We start from the raw sequence: 23,289 nt of genomic DNA, 5'->3' as shown, positions 1-23,289 counted from the left end.
CTGGATGATGATTAAAGCTTCCAGACTGCTAATGACAGCTTGCATTCGGCTTTGTCTCGTAGCTTCCCAGATGCAGTATTTCAAGATGACAATGCAGATTTCAAGATGACAAACAAACCCACACAGAAACTGAATACAAAAATCAACATGTTCTGAAGTTCAGGAGTCAATATGGAAGACTTGAGAGTTTTTGTTTTGTTGTTTTAATCTTACAGGTGATCCCCTCAACCCCCAGTAAATCTTGTTAGCGCGTAAGCCATAAAACAACTAGAAGAAAATCACTTTGATAATGTCTGATCTCAACAAAAGGTGCCAACTCCATTCCTTACTGCTATAACAAAACGTAGCAGTCTCCTTTTCTGAGAAGCTGTATAGGCATTATCCCAGTAGTTGCCAGGAGGAATATCTGAGATCAGTGTTCTAGTTTCCATTTCAGATGGAAAACAAGGTGCATAAATTAAAGATCTGAATATATACCCCATTATCGTTGGCTGTGTGTGACAGTTAAACAGCCATAACTAGTGGCAAGTATCAGCAGAGGACAGTTTCCTATCACCTACAGCACGAACTACTTCTAGCCTCAGCTCTCAGCCCTGTCTGTGCAGCCCACTGCAGCTCCCGGGGGTGAAGTGTCACTGCAGCTGTGAGCTCCGTGTCCCCTGCCCTCCCACCGCTGCTCGCTATACTCCCTTACCCAATGCTAGCACAAGATTTTTGGGTGGCCTTGTGGTGAACCCTGTCGCTGCAGCCGCCTGGGTGAAACGACTTTTTTTTCCAGCTGACTTTCCTGCATGGATGTACAACGCCTGTGCTGGCACCAGGCACGGGCAGCCTGGGGGCAGGAGGAAGGAGCTGCAGTGTGGGGGCAATACCACCACTGAACCCGAACTGTGGGTTACTAGATTTGTTATATTGTTCCTTTATACTGACCCCTGTTTAATGCATTACTGTTCAGAGCAGTTTGAGCTTTCCTAATGCAGCATGGATGCTCAGAAATTAATAAGCCCTCACTGAGACGACCCAAACCTCCCTTACGTGCGCCAAGCTTCCCCAGCAGCCTCTCCCCTGCACAGTCGCTCATGCTGCTCAAAACGCAACTAAGGCTCAAGTGAGACCCTTTCACTTGTCAGGGTGCTGGTTTTTCTTGATGAAAATGCAGCGCTGTTCTGTCAGTCCTTAGAAAAAACAAAGCAGATGACTAAAAATAAAGTATGACTGAACCTAGATGGAAAATGTTTGTAGCAGAAGGAAAATAAGTGAAGAAACTCCATGACAACTCATACTGAAGACTAATTCTTACTTTTTTCCAGATGTGTAGAGCACTGAGAAGTAACTATTGACGATTTTCCTCCATTACTTGCAAACGGAACTTTTAGATGCAAGCTGAAAACTATGCGTTACATTATTATAAACCCTTTAATTTATTCTCTGCGGGTTGTGAATCTGCTGATTCAGACGACTCCAGTCTGCTCCCCTAACCACTAACCCCATCCTTCAGGGCTGACTGGCGTGTGGCGTGTTACCGAGAGCACGGGTAATTCAGCATGCAGCCGGTCTGCTCCCGGGCTTGGTATAACACGTTCCTCTCTGTGCACACTGATGTGACCCTATATATGCAATAGCTAATCTGAATATGTTGACAAACTATTTTATAACTAAATATTTGCCTATCCCCCACCTATGGTGTGTGACTGAAATGCAACCTTAACACAAAGTAAATGACTGATTCTTTCACCCCAGTACTGCTTTCATGCTTTGCCAACTGTGATTTTGGGAGTGCTTTCCACCTGCAAATACCAGAACAAGTAGGCCTTCACCAGAAGAGGAAAGTGCTGTTTTTCAGAGAAATACTGCACCAAAGCAAACCTCAGAGCAGTGGGAAGGGCAGTTTGCCCTCTGTGCATGTACTGCACCAGGCACGGGCTCAGGAAGAAGGGGCAGTAACTGTGACAGCACAGCCAGTGGTACTGCTCTGCCCCTTGCTCAGGAGCAGTGCCCATGACAGACAGCACTCTTCCTTTCGTCAGGAGTATCAGCGACAACCTGCAGTGCTTCTGGGCAGGAACGCGTAACACCTCTTGCATGGGTAGTGACCACTGTAGCCAAGGAGAGTCAAAAATGCCACGGCATGGTGTGGTGTGAGTCACTGCTGGCCTGGGGGAGGTCGGACCTGGCCTAGGGAAGAGGATCAGGAGCCCAGATCCCAGAGGGTGGAAATGGGCAAACCGGCCAGGAACGAAAATGCTCCCTCTGGAGAGCTGGGGACCAGCTCTAGCAGGGCGCTGTCCTGGGACTCAGGGCTTGCCCTGCTACCTATGACGTGCTGCAAGCCCAGCCACACTGCCTCTCCTCCTGCCCCATGGGATAACCTGGTAGCATCAGAGGCTCCCCAGGGGCTCAGGGAGCCGAGCACTTGGACAGGACAGAAGTCTCGTGTTAAGTGTCACAAGCTCAGCTGTGGTATGCTAGTGAAGAAATCCCTTCATCTTTACAATTCTTCTAATTTCACTATAGGAGTAGGCAAACACCCCGCAAAAGAAAAAAAAAAAAAGACATTTAGACAGCACAGTGTTTTTCTGTATCACACTGTGCCGCCCTCTCCTACACTTACTACAACATGACTTAAAGCTTCCCCATGTAAAAAACAAACCGCTGCATTTTGTGCCTTAATTCTTCTAGTGTGACGTGTTTCACCTTGCTAACAGGCATGACCCTATGATTTTAAGATCTAGCCACCGTAAACTTAAACACATACACATGGATGTAGATGCTCTCTCCCCGCAAGGCACACGGTCTAATTAAAACAGACAACAAAGTCTCAGTCAATTTTTAAAGCAGTTGGATTCCAATGAAAACAAGACCAACCCTGAAGCCCAGCACTAACAATTTTCCTTTTGAGTGGGACTGTTTTCTCTCTCAGGCATAAAACCCCTCATTCAGGCTCTGCACATTCGTTAGAAGCCCAAGTACAACCGGCCCAGTGTAGTCAAGGCAATGCTCTGCTGTTTGGTGCGGTGGCACCAAGGGTGTGTAGGAATACTTTTACCAGGGCGGCTTGCACACAGAGGGAAAAAACAAGCTCAATGTAACCCTAAATAAGATGTGCCTAAGCTGACTGAAATCTCCAGCAGGGGCTGCATGGGTTTCAGTTCTCTAGAAATGGGAGGAGGCAGAGAGGGAGAAAGACTGGTATAGCCTCATACTTGGTGAATACAGACATGAGCCAGAACGGTTAGTGACAGCCTCCTAGAATGTAGGGAGAGGCTCAGGATTCCTGAAAGATAACAGAAAAGCAAATTAAGGTGGTAGAGATCTTTTTCCACAAAGGAAATATTTTCTTTATGCTCTCAGATTCATTGATGTTGCTTACAATGAAGATACGATCTGTTAGAACAACCAACAACTGAAACTGAAAATACTCGCAGCACTTTAACAACGAACTTTATTTTGCATTATGCTAGCTGTGGGAGCCAGCGAGCTGCTCTATAAATAAGCAACTACTGTAAACTATGAAGCTAATGTTCAACCTACATACTCTGACCAGTAGTAAGTTCACTGATAAAAGATAGATGTGGCTGTTTATAGGTGAGCACAATTTGCCCATTAAGCTTTAGAAAAATAGCCACACCCAAATAGTCCGAGGAACCTTTGAAGCTCAGTCTTGTGGGGAACACGTGCTTTTATAGCCTGAGTTGTGCGCTGGACTTTTCTCAGAAATTTACGGCAGTACTAAGGTCAGGATCAATATCTGTGCTGTAACGACTGTTTCTCTGTACTTAAGCACGAATTTGGTTCATTTCAGGCTTTCCCTCTATTTCTGGTTCCAAAACTAGATCATAAATAAAATTTCTTATTTTAACTGAATCCTCTCTCAGGGATTATTTCCAGTTTCTGCTGTATTGACTCGCTCTCTGCTGGGAACTAAGTGGCTTTTCAGCTTTATTTCAGCATCCTGATGATAAAAGCTCTCCACAGCATCATTCTGGTCGTAATGAATGTTCATGTAGGAATCCAGGCTCTCTAAACTCTTTCCTCAGCACAGAATAATTATGCAGTGTGAAGTGCCGTCATTATTTAGATTACATGATTTCTCAAGGGAAGCTTGCATGACAAAATGTACCATTCAGATCATATAACCCCGAAACATGAAGAAACTATAGCATGAGAATGGCTAGCTATTTTTAAATACATAAAATTGCTGTGAGAACGCACAATCACCAAGTGTCTCACTTAATAGCTCCATTCCTGGAATAAACTCTACTGGAATCTCCAGCAATGTGCTTGGCAGGGAGCACGCAGCATGTCAAAAGCGAACCACTCAAAGAATGCGACCGGCGATGCACGGCAGCCACAGCCTGTCATCTCACTGCAGATGGCTGCGTTTTCACACAATGCACACAGGTAAGATACGAGTGCTACACTCGCTTAGAGACGTTTGAAACTTAAGAGTTGTATTCTCCCATAAAAGCCTCCGCCTTCTTTTCTCCCCCTTCTCCTCTGTCTGAAGCAAATGATGCCTGCGGCATGCTAAACACATGCTTAATCTCCGGATTTGGGAGATACAATGAATAAAAGATGATGATAGGCAAATATTCATGAAAGTCAGGTTTCTTTCATATTCCAAATTCCGCCTGCTTGCAAATGAGGCAGAGGTATTTCCAAGACCGAAATCATGAAAACTCCTCTTTCTTTGAAGACTGTTTACAGTAACCCTGTATTTTTCCTTTCAAAGCTTTAGTATAAGGACAAGAAAGAAGCTACCCAAACAAGCATCTCAGACTACTTAGAGTTAACTATGCAGGGCAAAAGAATACATGCAGGGTAAGAGACAACGCACGCAGCTTTCAGACACTTACCACGAAGTAAAGTTTTTAATAGTCTTACTGTACCTGATCGTCCTGACAGAAATGCAGTATTTCCACATCAGATTCCACATTGCACTGCCATCTCCCTTCATGACCTCCTCTGAAGTGTTTGCAAAGTTAGAACGATTCCAAGTAACTCAAGGAACAAGAAAGTTTAGCAGCATACGAAAAAGTTAGTCCAAGGTTCATGCAGCCGCCAAGCACTGATTCACGATTTCCAAGTGATTCCTCCGACCTCCACTCAAATGAACTCAGAGAGAAGCCAGCTTTCTCATCTGAAGTCTCGGGTTACTTCTTTCTTTGTGATTTACAAGACTTGTTGTTTACATTATTTGCAAGCCAGAGAAGATTATTAGAGGCTGTTCAGAAAGCCACATATAATATTGCTCCAAGTTGTCAAGAAAGACAAACCTACCTATGCAGCACCTACAGAAATTGGTTTAATTTATTCCACTTAAAAAAACAACAACAACAACAAACCCAGCCCAGTAAGAGGGCCTTAGCAAATCACTTACTGGATCTGTGAAGGCTTACCAAACACGCTAAATGATACGGCTGAGGCTGAATAAACTCCCAGCTGTTTGCAAAATTTCTCGTGTACTGTAATAAACTTCGTAGTGCTAAAAGAAGTAATGAGTCATTTTCTAAGGCTGTGTTTGAACACAAAGTTATGGCTTTCAATAGTGAATGTCAGCTATGACACTTAGCTTATAAATTACATCAAAAATAAAACAGTAAAATCTGACTTTAAAACACCACAAAACTTACTCACTTTGCACACAGAATTCTCTTATTGTCCTGAAACCTCACAGATAGGTAAATGATAGTTGGATTTTGTCTTCATGACAATATTTACCCCTCAAAAAGAACCCAAACCCCACGCATGACATAACACACAATTTCTCAATGATGATAGGGATTTATGAAGAGTATTAAATATTTACACTGCTGCTTTTTATACTACGCTGGAGAATTTAGCCCTTAATTTTTCAAGGATTTAGTTTAAGTGCACTGCATTTATCACCAAAACTTTGAATAGGATTTAAGCCTCAACAAACACAAAGAATCACCCTATATAGAGAAGTTTTATTATTTTTGTTGTTGTTATTATTATTTTTAACTGAAAGACAAGTCCTTGAAATTCTACCCTGGTTTCTCTGAGACCACCCAGAAAGTCAGTGTTGTTGCTATGACATTAAAACTTCCTTTAAAGCCTTTAAAGCTTAGCCCACTAGACCACACTCTCTTCTCTGCAAAGAGGTCAATGGCACAGTTATCAGGGGTTCTTCTGGATCAAAGACATTAAATGAATGTTTATATTATAAAACTTAATTAAGCAAGAAACTAAGTTCATGCTACTTCTTGGGAGAACAGTATGCTTTTATGATTAAATGTCTGTTTTCTGTTGCACAACTCCATTTTGTATAAGACCATTTTATCTAGGATCTCATGACTGGTACTACTAGTCTGAAATAGATTCTGTTTCAGTGATTTTCTGACAATGATTCCAGGAATAAGCGACTGACGGCTCGTAAAAAAGTTAGAACAAGTTCCACAGCACATTATACATTTTAAATCAGTAGACATAATGGAGAAAAATTGCATTAGAAAACTTGCAGACCTGTTCTTAACATAACCATTGGAATACATTTAAACGATGGAAAAAGCTACGCAAGTTCAGGCAGATCAGCTGAATGCTCCTGATCACCTTAACATGCGATTTTGAGAGATGGGGCGCCCATGATACCGTATTTCTTGCTTGTGTATGGTGTACACTTGGAATACTTGATTTAGCATAAATAAATCCATTATATATGAAGTATTAAACGACCAGTAGTTTATTTTCGGTGTAGTATAAAGCTACCAAACAGCATGCTTATTGGTGTCACCTACATCTACTTGAGCATGTATTTGAGGCATCGATGTAATTGGTGTACTTATATTATGCATTCCTTGATTCACATTCAAGTGCAATATTTAGACATTACCAGCATCTGCAGCAACAGTATTTTATGTCTCTAAAGATAGATTAAGGTGGATGTCATACTGAGATCTACAAGAGACTTTTTAAATACAAGAGTATTAATCACTTGCTTCATCCATGTTTCTAGCATTTATGCATAGCCAGTGATCAAATGGATTAAAATAATATGCGATAGCATCATAGGACAAAACCGAGATGCTGCCTTTTATATTTTTTTCCTTTTCTTTTCCTTTTTTTCCCCTTTTCTCTTAAATCATTGCTGCAGCATTTACCGTGGGAGGAAGACTACAGTTTTATGAAAGAGCAAATGGAGTGTTTCAGTTCCTCTCCTGACGAGCTGAATTTGTTCGCTAATTCCCAATGCGACCAAGGCAAATCAAGTTAGCTCTCCACAAAGCAAGCATTCGTTCTACAGGGAACAGCAGGCCCAAATTTGGAATAATTTAGAGCTGACAGGCAGCCTGCAAATACAAAATAATACACATACAGAAAATGTTGAATACTGTGCAAACTGTGCTATGAGTTGACGTAAATCAATATTTTGGGTCTATGATTAGATCTCAGATATACCATAATAAATGCCATTTATTCTGATGTAGGTATGAAGAAAAAAAAAGACTGAAATTCTCATTGAAATGATATTTGAGGTATGCCTAAGCCTAACAGCATCCTGTGAAGCTTCGTGTGGGCTTGATTTGACCAACTGCAGGTGCCGGTGTTCTCAGCTGTAGCTGATGATTTCTGTACACATATGGATGAGACAAACTGGTGATTAATCAAAGCCCATGGCTAATTCTGTCTCAAGATAGGCTGCCTTTTCAAAAGACATCACCCTCACAGTGTGATTGCTAAGGAGGTAACGAGATATTGAAGACAAAATTGTCCCATCAGCTATTTCTTACTATTAAGAAAAATCTTGTTTGGGAATAGAACTTTTCCAGCAGCAGGAAGACAACGTCCCCTCTGTCTTAGCTGTTTACTTTCTTTTCCTTTGTTCACAGTGACATTACTATGCCTGAAACAAGACACAGATTAGCATATCAAATGATTTCCCTTTTTTGAAGCCTTGTTTGCTTTCACTGTATAACAAGTCAAGATGAGCCCCAGCACCGCAGGGGCCTTTTGGCATCACATCTGCCTTTGACACGGATTTTCCATTTTGTACATCAATCATAATCTATCGTAATGACTCCAGTGACAGTCTTCTCCCACACTCACATGCTCGGCCAAGTAATCCCAGCCAACACAGAGACTATGGGGTGGTAACAAGGGATGTTTGGAGACAGTTGCTGCCTGGCTGGTTTATTATTCCTCTTTGGGTGCGGCAATAAAAACTTTGGTTATCTCTTCCCCTTGAAATGAAACAACAGATTCCATTCAGAGGACATCACTGCATCCACCCAGTCGTGCTGTGCATGGGACCATGCTCTGTATGAAGTGGAGCTCCCCAAACAGATGTACTTAGTTGGATTCTTTTTCTTCCATTACACTCCTTGGAAACCTTAAGTAAATTTTCCTTGCTTGCAAGTCATCTACAGCAGAACCCTAATTTTCAGCAGCCACGTCAGCACCGCTGGGGCCGGACCCACAGTGGTGTCCTGCTAATAGTGCGTGCGCTGTAAGCTGCCTCCATGCTGCCAAGCTGCAATGGGAAGCTGCGAGGAGCTCTGCCTCCTTCCAACACTTCTTCCCACTTCAGTACATCGGCATTTCCAAACCCACTCATCATTATGAGTGTTTTATTTTCAATGGAGGTAGTAGTAGGTGTATTTATGAAGTGCTGTCCCCCGCATCAGAATGTCATGTTTGCCTAGGCTTCGCCCCAGGTTTGTGTCCATGGTTCTGCACTGAGGGGACATGCCAGCTGTCCCGGAGTTGCATTACACTTTGTGTATAACAGGCAAACCAATCAACTTTGTAAAAAATATTGTGTTTCTTTTCAGGAAGAAATCTTTAATTCAGACACAACTGCTAACTCAGAGAAAGGTGATGACGTGGTACCAGCATTCCCTTATGAGAACTGAGCAAATGGTTGAGGCAGCTGAAAATGCAACTGCTCAGGGCTCTCCCTGCCTCACTGCCAGGCTGAGGCTGCCTGCTGCAATCAGCACGAAGACCGCCTGCTTCTCCACTGCTCCCACCCGCCGGCTGTAGCACTGGCTGCGACTGCTGGTGCAGGTGAGTTTGCACCAAGACAACCTGGAACAGCTGAGACAGGCATTTTTTGGCTTTCCAAGTGTGCACAGAAGTGCTGGGCTGGAGCAGGGGAGTCAAAACACTTGAAAGAAACAGTATCTAAAAAAAACACTGGAAATGAATTCAACAGAAGTTGATTGTCAGAGCCTTCAACTTGGCCACTTCAAGCACACAGCACATGGTTTAGTATCAGAAATATGGTTCTTTCAATGTTTTTTATTGCTAAGAAGAACCTAGAGCCACTATCAGTCCCCTATACGGTGAAGCAGAGCATTTAAACTCCTGAAAAAAATATGTAAATATATATATATATATATTATGGGGGGAAGAGTAGGGTGGGAATGGGCAGAAATGGAGGAGAACTGGAGGATTTCAATCTTTTTTTTTTTTTTTTTAAACACTGGAAAAGAAGCCTCTCCAGGCAAAGATATTACCAGGTACATAAATCACTTCAAGTATTCAAAAATGCTAGAGCTAAGGTTCCTGTAGAAGCTGTAGGTGATACGTTACTTTCAAATGATGTTAATAGCCAGGCAATGCTGAATTTGGAGGCTCCTGTTTTATTGTTCTCCCCCCTCCTGAGATTCATTCATGTTTTGCACTGAAGCCTGCACGATGGGCAGTGCTCAGGGGGGAGCTGAGCACGCCGAGCCCCTGGGGCAGAAGTCGCTCTGAAGTGGCTCAGAGGAACAGAGCACCCAGGACACCTTATCTGGTCTGCTCTCTGATACAGCCACGCACTCCGGATGCACGTGTCACTTTCCACGTGACATGTCTGCAGCCAAGACAACCCTACTACTTCAGCTGTACACGGGCTCATCCTAAATTCGGCTAGTGTAACATTCTCATGTTCCCTCCAAGAGGGAAACAAGCATACTGCAGGCTTCACGAGTGAAGGTGGCAATTTGCTTATTTTCCTCAAGTTTCTACCAGGACAAATGATCAGGAAACAGAATTTAACAGCATTCCTATTATTAAGTAGATTATATTTATAGGGCATTTAACAAAAGAAGCTGTGAGTGCTGGAGCTAGCAACCATCATACATGTTTTTGGTTGTCAGGCGAGTTCCAGACCTATTTTTAACTTAGGTAGCATTGCCTTTAGATAGCAGCTATTACCAATTAAGGATTGAAAGAAGCCTTGCAAATAGACAGTTTTAACTTTTTAAAATGAAAAGCAGTCTGGCTTTTTATGCAATTTAGGGTATCTTTAAACCCTTAACTTGTAACAGGTCAACATGTTCATTAAATTGGGGAAGAGGTTTAAATAAAATATGTTCACTACATTTTTTCCTCAGCCTCCACCATATTTTCTTTCCTTCCCTTTTAAACTTCCTATTCTGATTTTTCAGACATTCCTAAGAGCATCCAAAACAACGTTTTTGGGGAGCTCGCAGTAGTGACATCCACATACCAGTCCTTCTGCGGAATAAAGCCAGCGTGATTTTGGCATTTTGATACAGGCATCCCCTCTCATCCCCACAAGCTGGCAGGTTTGTGGTGCTTCTAAGAGGCCCCTGCAGCATCCTCCCAGCTGCAGTCACCAACAGGCTCCTCGTGCATCTCCAGCCGCCACCGTGCTCCCAGACGCCCTTTTCTGTGACTTAATCTTGGACGACTATCAAAGAAAACTCAGAAAGCTTCCAAACCATGTAGGCTCATAGCCAAATGCACAATTTAAATGTGACTGCCCTAGGGCCTGCCCATCAGTTGCATCTAAATACGGTAGAGACCAGACACTGAAAGAAAAGCCTGGCACACAACGTGCTCTCTGGGGGTACAGCTAAAGGGCAGGCAGCACCACCTACACATCTGCGAGGGCCCCAGCACAGATACTGAAGTTCCTCAAAACCTGGTACGTGTCTTTGAAGCTGTGCTTGTGGAAGGCTGAAAGTGGCACAAGTGTGAACAATGGAGAACCTGAATACTCGGAGATGATTCCTGGGTGCAAAACATTTCAGAAAGGCTTGACGTGCGGCTTGCTGATGACCGCAGAGAGACAGAAAAAGAGAGGCACATATACAGAGAACTGCCTCCAGCCTGAAACCCAGATCATCAGTTACAGCAGCAGTCTGAGGAGACACCACACAGCCCTCTATATTATATAGAGCACAGGATTTTTGCTCAGCAATACCAAAGTCCCACAGCAAGCCTCGGTGAAATCGGGGCATGGCAGATGAAGGGATCCCAAAAGATCCACCAGGTAGGAAGGAAGAGCATCCCAGAAAGTTAAGAAAAACTAGGAGTATGAACTGAAGGCATAAAAACAGAGCATTTTCAACGCTTTTATGAACACTCAGGTACACAGTAGTGTGAATTACATTACAATGAAGGCTTTAATCAGACTAACTACTATTTTGGGTGTTTTAAGTTATCAAATTGAAATCACTAGTTCGCTGAGTGCAGACAAATCCTCTGATTGCTTTTAAGGCATTTTCTTACCTTATGTATTTCTTTGAGGGTTTCCTCAATCATTTTTATACTGAATATGGGAATATTGCAGTCCGTACTGTTTGCTGGCTGTACTTTAAGAGGATGGTGGATCTGGGGGGGTGGGGGGAAGGAGGAGGAGAGAATTTTATGCTCTCAGCTGCTCCACAATTGCATAAACTTTGCCAGCGTGAACCTCCTGGGAGAGCTGTACTATAGGCGTTATGACTCAGCCCTGCTCTGGATGAAGTCACTGTCAAGTGGAAGCAAACTATTTGTTTCTAACAACATATATGGTGAACTCCAAATTCAAGTTCAAGACAAAGCTGTCGTTATTTCTCCCACCCACTTTGCTATTGTTTTGTTCAGTTCAGATTGCAAAGGAGCTCACAATTTAAGTGAGCGCCAGAAAGAAAGCAAACCAACTGACATCACCATGTGAGCAAAAGAAGTTCCCTGCTCTCATGGACTACAACCCAAAGATTTTTTTTCCCCTGAATCATTGAGATTTGTAACTATCATACAGATATTGTTTCCAGGGTTGGAGGATTACAATATGCTATATAATGCCCCCCCTTCCCCCTTTATTAATCCATTTTTAAATAATGGATTTAAAAATAGAATCCCCTTTAACTACATAGTAACATGTGACAACTGAGACCTTTGCATCTCTTATTTATGCTGTGTTTTGCTTAAAGGAAGCAGTGCTGCTCCTTGCCTGTTAGCAAGCACCTTGTCTGGCACATCTGCAGCCACCCCACATAATCACAGAAGCAGAGTCCATGCTGTCAACACCAGAGAGGAGGCACAAAGCACTCTTTTTTTTTTAAACAGTTAACCCTGAAGACAATCCTGACATAGATCATTTAAAGCACATGTGCCGTCTTTGAAACTGCATCTAAATTAGGACTGGCAATTCATGCAATGGTTTCAAATGCTACAAATTTGTCTTGGATAACAGAGTGGGAAAGAGGACGAGCAGAGAGCTGCCGGTGCCCCGCAGAGTGCAATTTAGAGGGGCTTTAAGTAGCCTCTGTGAGTCAGGGACTTGGTGATGTTCTAGCACAGCAGCAATAGGCTGCTCCTATCAAGGAGATTTACGAAAACATTTTCATTTATAATCACCACTGAAACATCCTGGTAGGACTGAATCATATACCAAAATATAGACCTGTTCTTGCTTGGAGATAGGCTTAAGCACATGATTCAATCCATCCTTAATCACAACGCTGGAGTTGCCAGTCCCAACTGGAGGCTGGCAGAAACAATGTCAGTTAATCCCCGCCTCACAAAACCTGTCATCGCTCACTTATCTTGTTCCGTTGGGGTGGCCGGAATAAGAGGCCTGCTAGAAATGCCTGATTGTTCTCTAAGGGACTCATGCCTATTTTGGAGAGACCAAATTTATAAAAGCAAAATGAAAAATGAGAAGTAGAAAAGTGAGAGGTTTTCATTTAAAAACTTCTCTGTTTGTCAAGCAACCAGTTTCCAGTAAAGTAACCTTTACAAATTTAGCACTTTTTCTTTCTAAACACTCTTGTCTTAGCAAAAAGAAAAAATTCTGGGAGGAAAAATCCCCCTCCCAAAGTACAGATTATAATCTTCTTCACCACCAGTAACAAATTTTCTCACTTTATGCTTTATCTTTAATGCAATGCTAATGGTAACAATTTCTCGCTTGGGCTATTACACACCAGCTGGCAGAAGCACAGCACGATGCACCCACTGGCTAAAGAAAATCTTCACTTTCGCATGTTAAACCTGAAGTCACATGGTCTTATAATAATCCACTGAGCAAGCATGAGACATTCATCCTCAAAATCCCACAGAAACCCTACAGTGATTTGCTTATCTTACACTTTAATCTATTATAGAAATTCATCTCTACACTTTTAGTATTCGTATTCAAAGGGCACTGAAAACCAGCACTTAACTGTGGGGTTATAGCACGGACCAAAACGCACCCAGCGCTAAAGGCAACAAGGAGCTGAAATTTGATTTCCACAGATGAATGATCAATCACTTTTTGGACCAGGTTTCTACCCCAATACCCACAGTTTTCTCCATATAATCTGCCCCAACTTAGATAAAAGCAGACTGTTAGTTTATGTATGTTACTGGAGGCATCATTACCTGGCAGTAACTTTGTTTTGTGAACATGCACGTGATGGGCAAAGGCCTGGCCAATGAAGTTGCAGCCGAATTTACAAAATAGACTAAAAGCACAGTTGGTTTATTTTGTCCTATTTCTCCGTTTCCCTTGCTGTGCTGAGAAAATATACATCACTGAATCAGTTCTTACAAAGGACTGAAAACTGTACAGTAGCCCTAGGTTGGGTGTCAGCCCTTAGCCGGGTTTCTCTTTGGGAACGTCACGCACACAGCTTGGTAGAGAGTTCCGGAACTGAACTTCTGCTTCGTAAACCTATGTTCAAAAACTGGCACCTCAGAAGGCAAAAACTGTCCTGTTGTCACTCCTTCCCATCATCCAGAACCACTGTTTTCTTGTGATACCCTGCCCGGCACTACAATACAGGCAGGGAGGGTGACCTGCCCTGTGCCCCTCTCCTGTTCCCAGCCCCACAGCTCGGGGCAGCAGGGACGGAGCTTCACCACTGCCAGCCTCAGCGCCTCAGCAGTCTCGTTCCCAAGGGTTTGAGGAAGAAACGTGCCAGAAAGCAGCATGGGGAGCCAGCCCCATCCTGCCACACCACTCAGCACAGTGCAGGACCAAACAGGCCCTGCGTGGACCTCCCTTCGACTCCATGAATGTCAACAGAGATGTAAAGGTCTGTGCAAGCAGCTCCCAGCACAAGACAAAAATTATAACTTAAAATCACAAAAATTATAGCATAAGTCACAGTTGTCCAGGTCAGGCCACAGACATGACCCCATAAGACTTCCCTGAGTAACAATGTCTGAAAAACACAACTTGACTTCTGAATACAGCAGCAAGCCATGGAACTTCTGAGCTGACCAGAAACATTTACCATAGTTTTCAGCATCAACTCCAACTGAAACCAAAAGTCACACCAGGCTCAGGCAGCCCACAGCTGGAAATAGAAGAGCAGTCACATTTCTTGTCACGTACGGCTCGCTAAGGGTAAGTGTGTGAGTGCGCTGGGCTGAGCAGGCCCGAGCCACCCTACAGCATCAGGACCACACAGCCCCAACAGCAGCTCCTCCGCAGCCTCCTGGGCCTACCCGAAGAAGTCCCGCACTGTCACAGTGCCACGTGCACATGGGGATGGCTCAGGGGGTTGGCACTATTTCCTCATGACCTGCAGCTGCACCTCTTCACCCAGAGCCACAGCTGGCTGCCAGCAATAGCAGCAGCACGAGGGAGCAGCGTACCGGGACGTCGGAACTTGGCTCCTGCCTCCATTCGCTGGTATAACCAGGGTATAACTGAGGGCAGACAATAACCCTACTGCAAATACTCAAATTTCATAATGACTCGTATGATGGAAATGTTACTCAAGTCCAATTTTGATTATCTTACTTCATACATAAAAATAAAAACATATACAGACACACACAACATTTCTCCCCACAGCACCTTGGCTCTTTTCCAAGATCATTTTAAACAACCTGCAAATACTAATAAAAAGTAACTAAAAGTAAGTCTCAGGAAAGATACTTTTTCTTTTATGTATTATCTTCCTTGCATTTAGTTTTGTTATTCATTCTGGACCATTTGCTTTTCACGTTCATTTGCCACTCTGCTCCAATCAAGAAATTATTTTGCTTAAAATGTGAGAAAATTGCAACTTCCCTTCAATTTTCCTTTTCTCAGAATGCTGAGAGTAAAGTACTTCTACCTGATATTTAAGTGCTTAGCCTCCTTTTACTTCTGTTCATACAAACACTCCAGGAGGAGGGCTCAAACGCATCTAGGTTTCAATGACAAACAAATTAACTGTCTGGAAGGAAGTAAATGGAAAGTCCTTAGGTATTGCCGAGGTTTCCGTTAGGAGATGCAGAACAACTCCAGGGTAATTCATTTGCAACAAAGCTGGGAAGCTGCCAGGAATCCAGGACATAAACCTTTAGTTCAGTTGTATTTGCTCGCATCAAAACAGTCTGGCTGTATTTCTGTTATTTTATATGGATTCTCAGCAAGGAAGGTACTGCAATGGGCTAGGAATAGGTTGGAACTTTTTCGACTTCGAAAGGAAATCTGTGAAAAGCTGCAAGGGAATAAAGCTCTTTTGAAGCTTCACTAGCCAATGGCCACAGATGAGGGTCCTATATTACTCAATGCCAGAAAGTGGGGGGCACCCCTTAAACCTTGAAAAAGATTGGAACAGTTCCTTTGCCAGCCTTCAGTCACTGCATGAAAAATTCAACTGCAATTAGCATTTAGTACAAAGCACTTTCTGTAGGCTGACAATAGATAGTCAGACCAGAAAGTGTACATAACAAGAACAGAATCCTGTTTTAAATTGCATGGTTTTTGTTAACAATGAAATGATCTCCACTTTTCCCCAGAAAATTCAGATACATATAAGTCCCATTGGTTGGTAGCGTAAATTAAGAGCAAGAAAACAGAATTTTAGAATAAAAAGCGTTAGGATAAGTTCAGGGACATGTTAAATGGAATTGCTTATTTTGCTGTTCCATTAAATAGGCAAGCTCAATGCATCTGACACCCAGTCCTATTCTTTATGATCACTATTCACCATCAATCATTTAAGCCGTATGTCAGACCTGCCTAAGCGAAGTGCCCATTGCTCTGAATGACTGCGATGTGCGCTGTGCGCCACGAGGGAAACCAAAGATAAACTATTATACTACTAAATACCTCTGAGAAAAAAAAAAATAAAGGATCTATGCATTACATAAATTTCCATGACATTTCAATTAATCTCTTAGTGCTATTTACAGTCTGTAAACTACACAGCACAGGCGCCTGTGCCTAAGGATAAAATACCAGAGAATAAAGTACTAATTGAGTCTTAGCTGGGATGATTTGACTTAAAGCAAACGTTAAAACCAAACAGCATCACCACCTTTCACATCTGCAGCAGAGACAAAAGTGGCTGATAATTAATGCAATAAAAAAGCAGCTTTACAATCTTTGTCACAAGTTCTCATTAATTCTCTACCACTCCCTTTTCCCATGCATATTTGCCTTTCAGCAATAGAGTAGAACAGCAAGTAAAAACACTGGTGGCATCATGTGCAGCCACCCAGTTCTGAAAAGAATTTCAGAGTTAATGTTCTCTTACCTTTTATAGAAACCGTGAAGAGGCTGGAGACACAAAAACTGCCAGTAATCCAAGCAGAAGGCCTTTAGCTTCAGCATTTTCATATACTTGTACTGCAGCAACTGTAGTCTGCAGCTAGATTTTAACAACAGAAGACTTCTTTTTGTTATGATTTGAGTGACTCGAATCCAATCCAACACTCCTCTCCTTATTGCTGCAGCATAAGTGTTTCTAATTGCTACCAATACATGCAGCTAGTCGTGCACATGGCACGGCACCTGCACGGTTGCAGTATCCTACTTTAATACAAAGAGGCAGTCGCACAAAGGCTACAAATTCACATAGGCTTTTGATCCTGATGGCAGTTTGTCTTTCCGAAAGTCTCCAATGCTACTGGGATAGCTGTTATTACACAGAAATCCCACTTCTCCTTTTGGCTATTTTAGGCCATTCTAATAGCCTGGGCAAACAACGTGTGTATATTCCGGTTAAGGTTTCTGAAGGACCTTTGGAAAGCATCCTGAGAGCTTGCAGAACTTGGGAAAACACAAGCAATTATCTCAATCAGGTCTAGCAACAACTGCCTATAACCCCAGTAGTGCTATGATCCCATCACACAGGAGCGGCAGTTCTTCCCCGCACCCCCCACCTCTTTTTTGTTGTTGTTGTTGTTGTTAAATAAAGCAGCACACAACTCTGTTAATCAGCCCCTCCTGCGCAAATCACACCAGCTCCATTGTCTGCCAGCACCTATGGAAACCGTGGGCTCCTTATGACAGGGGAGAGAAAAAAAAAAAAAAAAAAAAAAGACAGACAAAACCCAACCACCCAACCGCCGGAGCAGCAGCAGCGCAGACCCTCCCCGCTCGCCAACCAAATTACGCTCATCTCATCTCATTTCATCTCATCTCCTTCCCGACACACTCCGCCAGCGGGGGCCGGGCGCCGCCAAGCCAGCGGCGGAGGCAGCTCTGCGCGGGGGGGCGGCGGCGACGCGGGTGCAGGGGGTGCCCGCAGCCCGGGGGGCCCTGGCACCCCGCAGCACCCGCGGCGATGCGGAACGGCAGCCTGGGGGGCCTGGCTGCGGGGCGAGCCCTAAGCCCCCTGCACCCCGCCGGGAACGCCGAGCCCTCAGCGGCTCCGAGGGATGCGGCAAGATGAGCAGCATCTTCTGGGGGAAGCCTGGGCTCGGCATGCTGAAAACAGGCCACCTTTACTCAGGAAACACAGGAGTCTAAATTTAGTTTCTGTCTTCCATAAAAGACAGCGATCCAACTCACCCACTTTTTTTTTTTTTTTTTTTTATTTCAATTTTTCTTCTTTCTCCTCTTATGCCGAAGTGCAATTTACTTTTCAGGAGTTCCCCCGGTCTCCCAGGACACTCAAAGCAAGAGTTAACCCGAGGTGGTGCCACAGAACTGCCCTTTAGCAGGAAATGTTACTGGCACTGAAGAAAACGTTTTGATTATTTTTAAAAACAAAACAAACCACAAGTGCCCTACTGGAGACTGGCTGGTTCTTATGTCCACTTTGCTGACCAATTTACTTTTCCAGAAATTACAGTTTGGGTATTTCTCATTCTCGTGAGTTTTTGAAAATCACCAATAGGAAATATTCAGGATATAGCTTGCAAAAGTATCAAAAGAATACAGGAGATTTAAAAATCCACAGAAATAACAAAAACAAGGTCAGAATCCAAAGAAATATTTAAATGCAAAGATTCTAGCATTTGAACCATTTTCTTGTTTTAACATTTTAACGCTGCTTAAAAATATAAAGCAACCCAAACTCCTAGTGCTTAACTTGAGACTGTCCTCAGCGTAGGCATATCTAACTCCCCAAGTGCCTGGATAATAAACTATATTTAGGGATCCTTTTGGTTTCTGGTTTTACTCATTGTCACTGTTCAGTTACAGAAACGCCTCTCAGCATTTTAGAAAACAGATTTGTGCAAGTTTACTTGAAATGAAGTTATGAATATATTCGAGTAAGAATTAGCAGTTTCTTTAGAGGAGTAAAGCAATAGGTATATTATGGCTAGACAACAACATGCAAAAATTTTCACGTTGCACTGCCTGGTATTTCCCTCAGAACATATTGTACAGTATAGGATGGGAGGTGGAAATGAACAGATCATGAACAAAACTGTTTGCATGTAAAAGCAAAAACATGATTTGCATTTGATTTGGGCCTTTTTAAAAAAAATATTTTAAAGATTCTCTTCAAAATAATCAATTGCCTCTGTCTGGTGCCTGCATTTACTCCTTGGGATTTCTTTCAGACCAGCAACAGCACCGGTACTCATGAAGCGATTCCCAAGAAAACACAATTGCTTACTTGTCAGAAGCAAGTCCCCTAACAATATGAGACAGTATGAAATTTCAAGTCTATTTTTCTTCCTGATCTCACGTTCTCTGGGGCTTCATCAACTTGGCAGTTCTCCAGGAAGTGATAACCATCATGTCAAATGTTACATTTTCCTATCAAAATCTTCCATCCCTGCTTTTCATCCCTAATATCAGCCCCTGTTTTAGAGGGATAGTTTTATCTACAGAGGAGCTGAATGAAGCCCTGTGGGATTGAGTGCCTGTTGGTGAGTCCCAGCCTTCCCCAGTCTCCCTGGTGCTGTCCCCTGACTTTGATGAGATGGCAACACACTGTTTGTACCCTTTGGAGCAGACCAAGGGGATAACAGGACAACCTTTTTCCCTTTATTTCCAAGAACAAAGGGGTTGCCAGAGAAATTTACCTTTGAGTTTTTCTTAGTGGAGCATTCTTCTGCCTGAATTTCTTGAGATTCCTTCAAAACAAAACAAAACAAGAAAGCCAGCCAAAAGCAGCAAGGAGGGACTCGCTCCGTAACCAAAAACAGCTATTCTCAGGATCAAGAAAGGAGAAGGGGAAAACCATACAGAGACAATTAAGCTCCTGAGACACCATCCAAAGATTTGGCCCTGAAATGAGACTTTTCTGACAACTTACCCTTTGACTATTCACATTGCCAAGCAATTTCTTTCTCTCCATCATACTCTTTGTAGAAAAAAAATTGCTATTTGTCACCTTAATTGCTTGCTTCTACCTACTGGACTTTTAGTGAGCAAAAGCTATATACTCATGAATTTTCTGACAGCAACCAGTGCTGATTATACTGCACCGCATGCAGGCAAAATGCTAATTAGGACTTTTGCAAATGAAAAGCACTATGTTTTCAACATGTTCTTCATTTTTACTTGTCTTCCATAGGAAAACAACAAAGAGAATTAAGCTTCATCTCACGCTTACACTGGTGTAAAACTAGCTCTTTCAGAAAGGCATTTACTGCTACCCTTGAGTTCGAATTCCCAGGCCTAATAGGGCAGTAATTTCTGGACGTGCTGCAGCTTCAGCGCTGGTACCAGAAGTGAGTGGCACGCTGAAAACATCTGTAGTCATTTGGAGTTTTGCTAAGGAGAGGCAGCTCTGGCATCAACGTTCCGAAGGCTCTGACAACTCTTTCAAAACCAGACATTAAAAAAAAAAACAGAGGCAAGACGAAAACATACAAGTGCAACTCCCCTTTGTAGGGATGGCTGCCTTGACAAGCCATGAGGCTGAAATAAAGCTGTCCACGGATGATGAAGAGTATTACATAAAATAAACTTAGCATAAAGTCAGTGCCTGCTACAGTTACTTGTATACGAATTGCATCTCTCAAAAAAAAAAAAAAATCAGGAAAATCAACTTGTCTAGCTATATAACCTTTAACTCTTCATTAAATACGTCAATTCAACTGCTATGAGTCTTTACTTACTTACATACACCCTTTACCATGATATGACAAGAAAACTCTGAGAATATTTAACTTGCTCAGAAGAATATTGTTTGTCTGGTTACACAGAGCACAGAACTGCTAAGCCTGCAGTAAGAGGACTGTTTGCCATGAGCCCTTCATGAAGTCAGGATGAAGTACTTTGGTAGCCATGCACAAGAACTTCCCACTAATGATTCATAAGTTGCGGAGCTCGAGTGTGTCACGAGATGATGATCCTGGAGCTCCCATACCAATTCCATGATGCGCACTGTGCACACCCCACTGAAAAGTGAGACTTGTACAATGTATACAAACCACAAGATTTTGTGCAACTGAACGGGTCCTGAATAGTTCCTGATATGCTTAAAGGCCTCACAGCTCACAGTACAGCTCCTGTACGCTGCGTCCCCATTTTGACACTGGAAATCCAATAGTTTCCATGTGCAACTTTGTTGGGAAATTTCCTAGGTTGCTACAACAAAAATATGGAAGTTTTTAATGTTAAAGGCTTTGGCAAACCAGATCTCCTTCTGGCCCTTTTATGCGTTTCTGGGTACTACATCAGCAAGCATCCCTTCCCTACTGGGGAAAACGGAAGGTGGAATATGAGCAGAGCTCTTGGGCTCTGCTGCACCACTGAGACACCTAGACATGATGGTGACGTGCTTTGTAGAGGTGTGGAGAGAATCAGGGAAATAAACTCCCCCTGCCCTTTACTCAGAAGGAGACTCTGCTGCCTGGAGATGCTCTGATATAGTTAGTTTTCTTTGAACAGCTCTCAGGTTTATTCAACTCTCCCACTTGATATTATCCTTCATTCTTTGTTATTAAGCCTTAAGCAATTGCCAAAATTTCATGAAATAGGGTAATAAGTTATTTGCCGTTCTCTTAATACTGAATATCTATTTCTGAATGGCTGTTCTGTAAACAGATCACCACTAGCTGATGAATTTGTTACAAATGATAAATAGGCCACAAATATCTGAAAAGCTTAAATATTTAAATGCCTGGAACATCTGAAGCAGGTCTGGTAATACAGCTTTCCAGGAGACTCGCACTGATTCAGAAAACAAAATCTTCTCAGCTACCAGTTGAAAGCTGATACAGGCCAACACAAAATATCCACAAAAAATACCATCCACAGTATGAAAAGAGACTGTGCAAAACGTAATACACACACACACACATATATATAGCATGTCAGTTTGTACAGATTTTTCTCTTCCTAATGGACATAAGCACGTTTTTCACATTAGCCTTTATTCTTTATGGCACTGACTCCTAATCTCACAACTGCATAACTTTCAAATTGACCTACAGAATGCAAGTGCAGTCTAAACAAATCCAGGGGAAACAAACAATCTGTCTGGTGGGGAATCTATGCACAACTGAAATTTAACAAAATAAGAGGTCCGGATTACAATGTTCCAGAGAAGCTGAGAACTAGAAGAGTGGTTATTATAGGGCAAACTTAACTGGCTGATGGGGACAGGAAGTTGGTGAGGATAACGCAAGAAAAGCAGCCTGCCTAGAAAATACTAATTGCTTGATAGGACACTGGATGGATGCATGTTAATCATTTTCATTTTATGGGTCACTCAAAGACAAATCTGCTCAACAGTGTTATGAGAAGACATTCAGTGACAAGAAGTCTTACGTCTTTCATTTTGCTAAAAAAATAATAGCCTTGAACATTGTCTGATTACAGGTCCAAAACAGGCTCGTTTGACCGTTAGATTTTACATGCTATTTCTTCAACAAATATTTAACCCTAGGAAAAGTCACCGTTTCACCTAATATCATCTGGAAGATTTTCTAACGTCTCCTCTATGATTGTTTTATTTGAGAGCTTTTAAACATCATAAAATTGTTTCATTCATAGTTAAAGAGCTGCATTTCTACCCCCTCATTTGGTAACTCCAAAATATTATTTCTTCCCAGATCTCTAAATTTAAGAGGACCCTTTACATTTACATGCACATACATTTACTGCCAAATAAGTTTTTATAAAGACAGTTCTGTAAAAAAAATCCAAACACGTATTCTGAAGATTATGTTTGCATTAGCATAAGAAATATGTGAACACAGAGGTTTCATAAAAGTGCATGGGATAAAGAGCAAAGTCGCAACATCTCTAACTTACAGCTTTATTTTTTTTTTTAGTGTGTGTAAAAGAAGCCTAGAATATCATCTAGCACAGAACTATTGTTTGAAGTATAAAGAAGCGCAATCAGGGATTCCATACCAGCCTGCACCTCTCTGCTGCAGGCTTCAGAAAAGAGCATTGATCACCAAACGCATACTAATGAGAGCCCGTGCCACAGAAATTAACACATATGCTGTGTGTTTGAAACTTAATGGTTCATGAGGCCATGGGACAACAGCAGGAGCCATATTGCTGGATATTAAATATCATAGTCTCATTTTATGGAAAATAACTAAAACCAAGAAAATATTCATGTTTTTATAGCACACAGCAACTTAAAATGATTCAACCACTACATTTTCCAGTAAATGCCTGTTCAGTCAAGCTAAAGCTATTCCTTTTCCCACCAAATGTGAAAATTCAGCCACTTCTTACATCTATCCAATCCTTCCTCATCTTTCTCACCAACATCCTCCCATGGAAAAAAAAAATCACTAGAAGTAAAAGCATTGTAATAAAATCTGCTGTTCTCACAAAGGTTTGTCTAGCCTGGAATCAAGACGGCAGCAATACCTGGTTCTGGGAATCTTAGCCCAGAGAACGGTAAACCACAAATCAGCTACACAATGTTCTTAGTACAAGAAGATTTCAGAAGAGCAGAGGGAAGG

The 23,289-nt window shown here is 42.4% G+C and overlaps 1 protein-coding gene and 1 long non-coding RNA gene across 21 annotated transcripts in view; one reads left to right on the top strand and one right to left on the bottom strand.

Annotated features, from left to right (window-relative positions):
- The window catches only part of IQSEC1 (IQ motif and Sec7 domain ArfGEF 1), a 341,869-nt gene that overhangs the window by 135,278 nt on the left and 183,302 nt on the right, over window positions 1-23,289 (bottom strand). Inside the window, exon 1 of one of the 20 annotated variants that reach the window (XM_040569085.1) lies at window positions 16,707-17,523. The exons of 15 other annotated variants lie outside the window; for them this stretch is intronic. In XM_040569085.1, coding sequence (XP_040425019.1) covers window positions 16,707-16,789 — 83 coding nt within the window. In that variant the 5' untranslated portion in view covers window positions 16,790-17,523. Of the gene's footprint in view, window positions 1-4,889; window positions 5,471-16,706; window positions 17,524-23,289 lie in introns of those variants that run through there. 4 more of the 20 variants (XM_040569088.1, XM_040569090.1, XM_040569087.1 and 1 more) reach the window with 4 other exon arrangements.
- On the top strand, window positions 1,680-15,095 carry LOC121075622. Its single transcript, XR_005823073.1, has 3 exons — window positions 1,680-4,401; window positions 8,793-9,027; window positions 10,398-15,095. It is a non-coding gene; the product is annotated as an uncharacterized LOC121075622 (long non-coding RNA).

Source organism: Cygnus olor, chromosome 10 (assembly GCF_009769625.2).
Source record: "Cygnus olor isolate bCygOlo1 chromosome 10, bCygOlo1.pri.v2, whole genome shotgun sequence".
Lineage (NCBI taxonomy): Eukaryota > Metazoa > Chordata > Aves > Anseriformes > Anatidae > Cygnus > Cygnus olor.
This window is presented reverse-complemented; position numbering and strand designations above follow the sequence as displayed.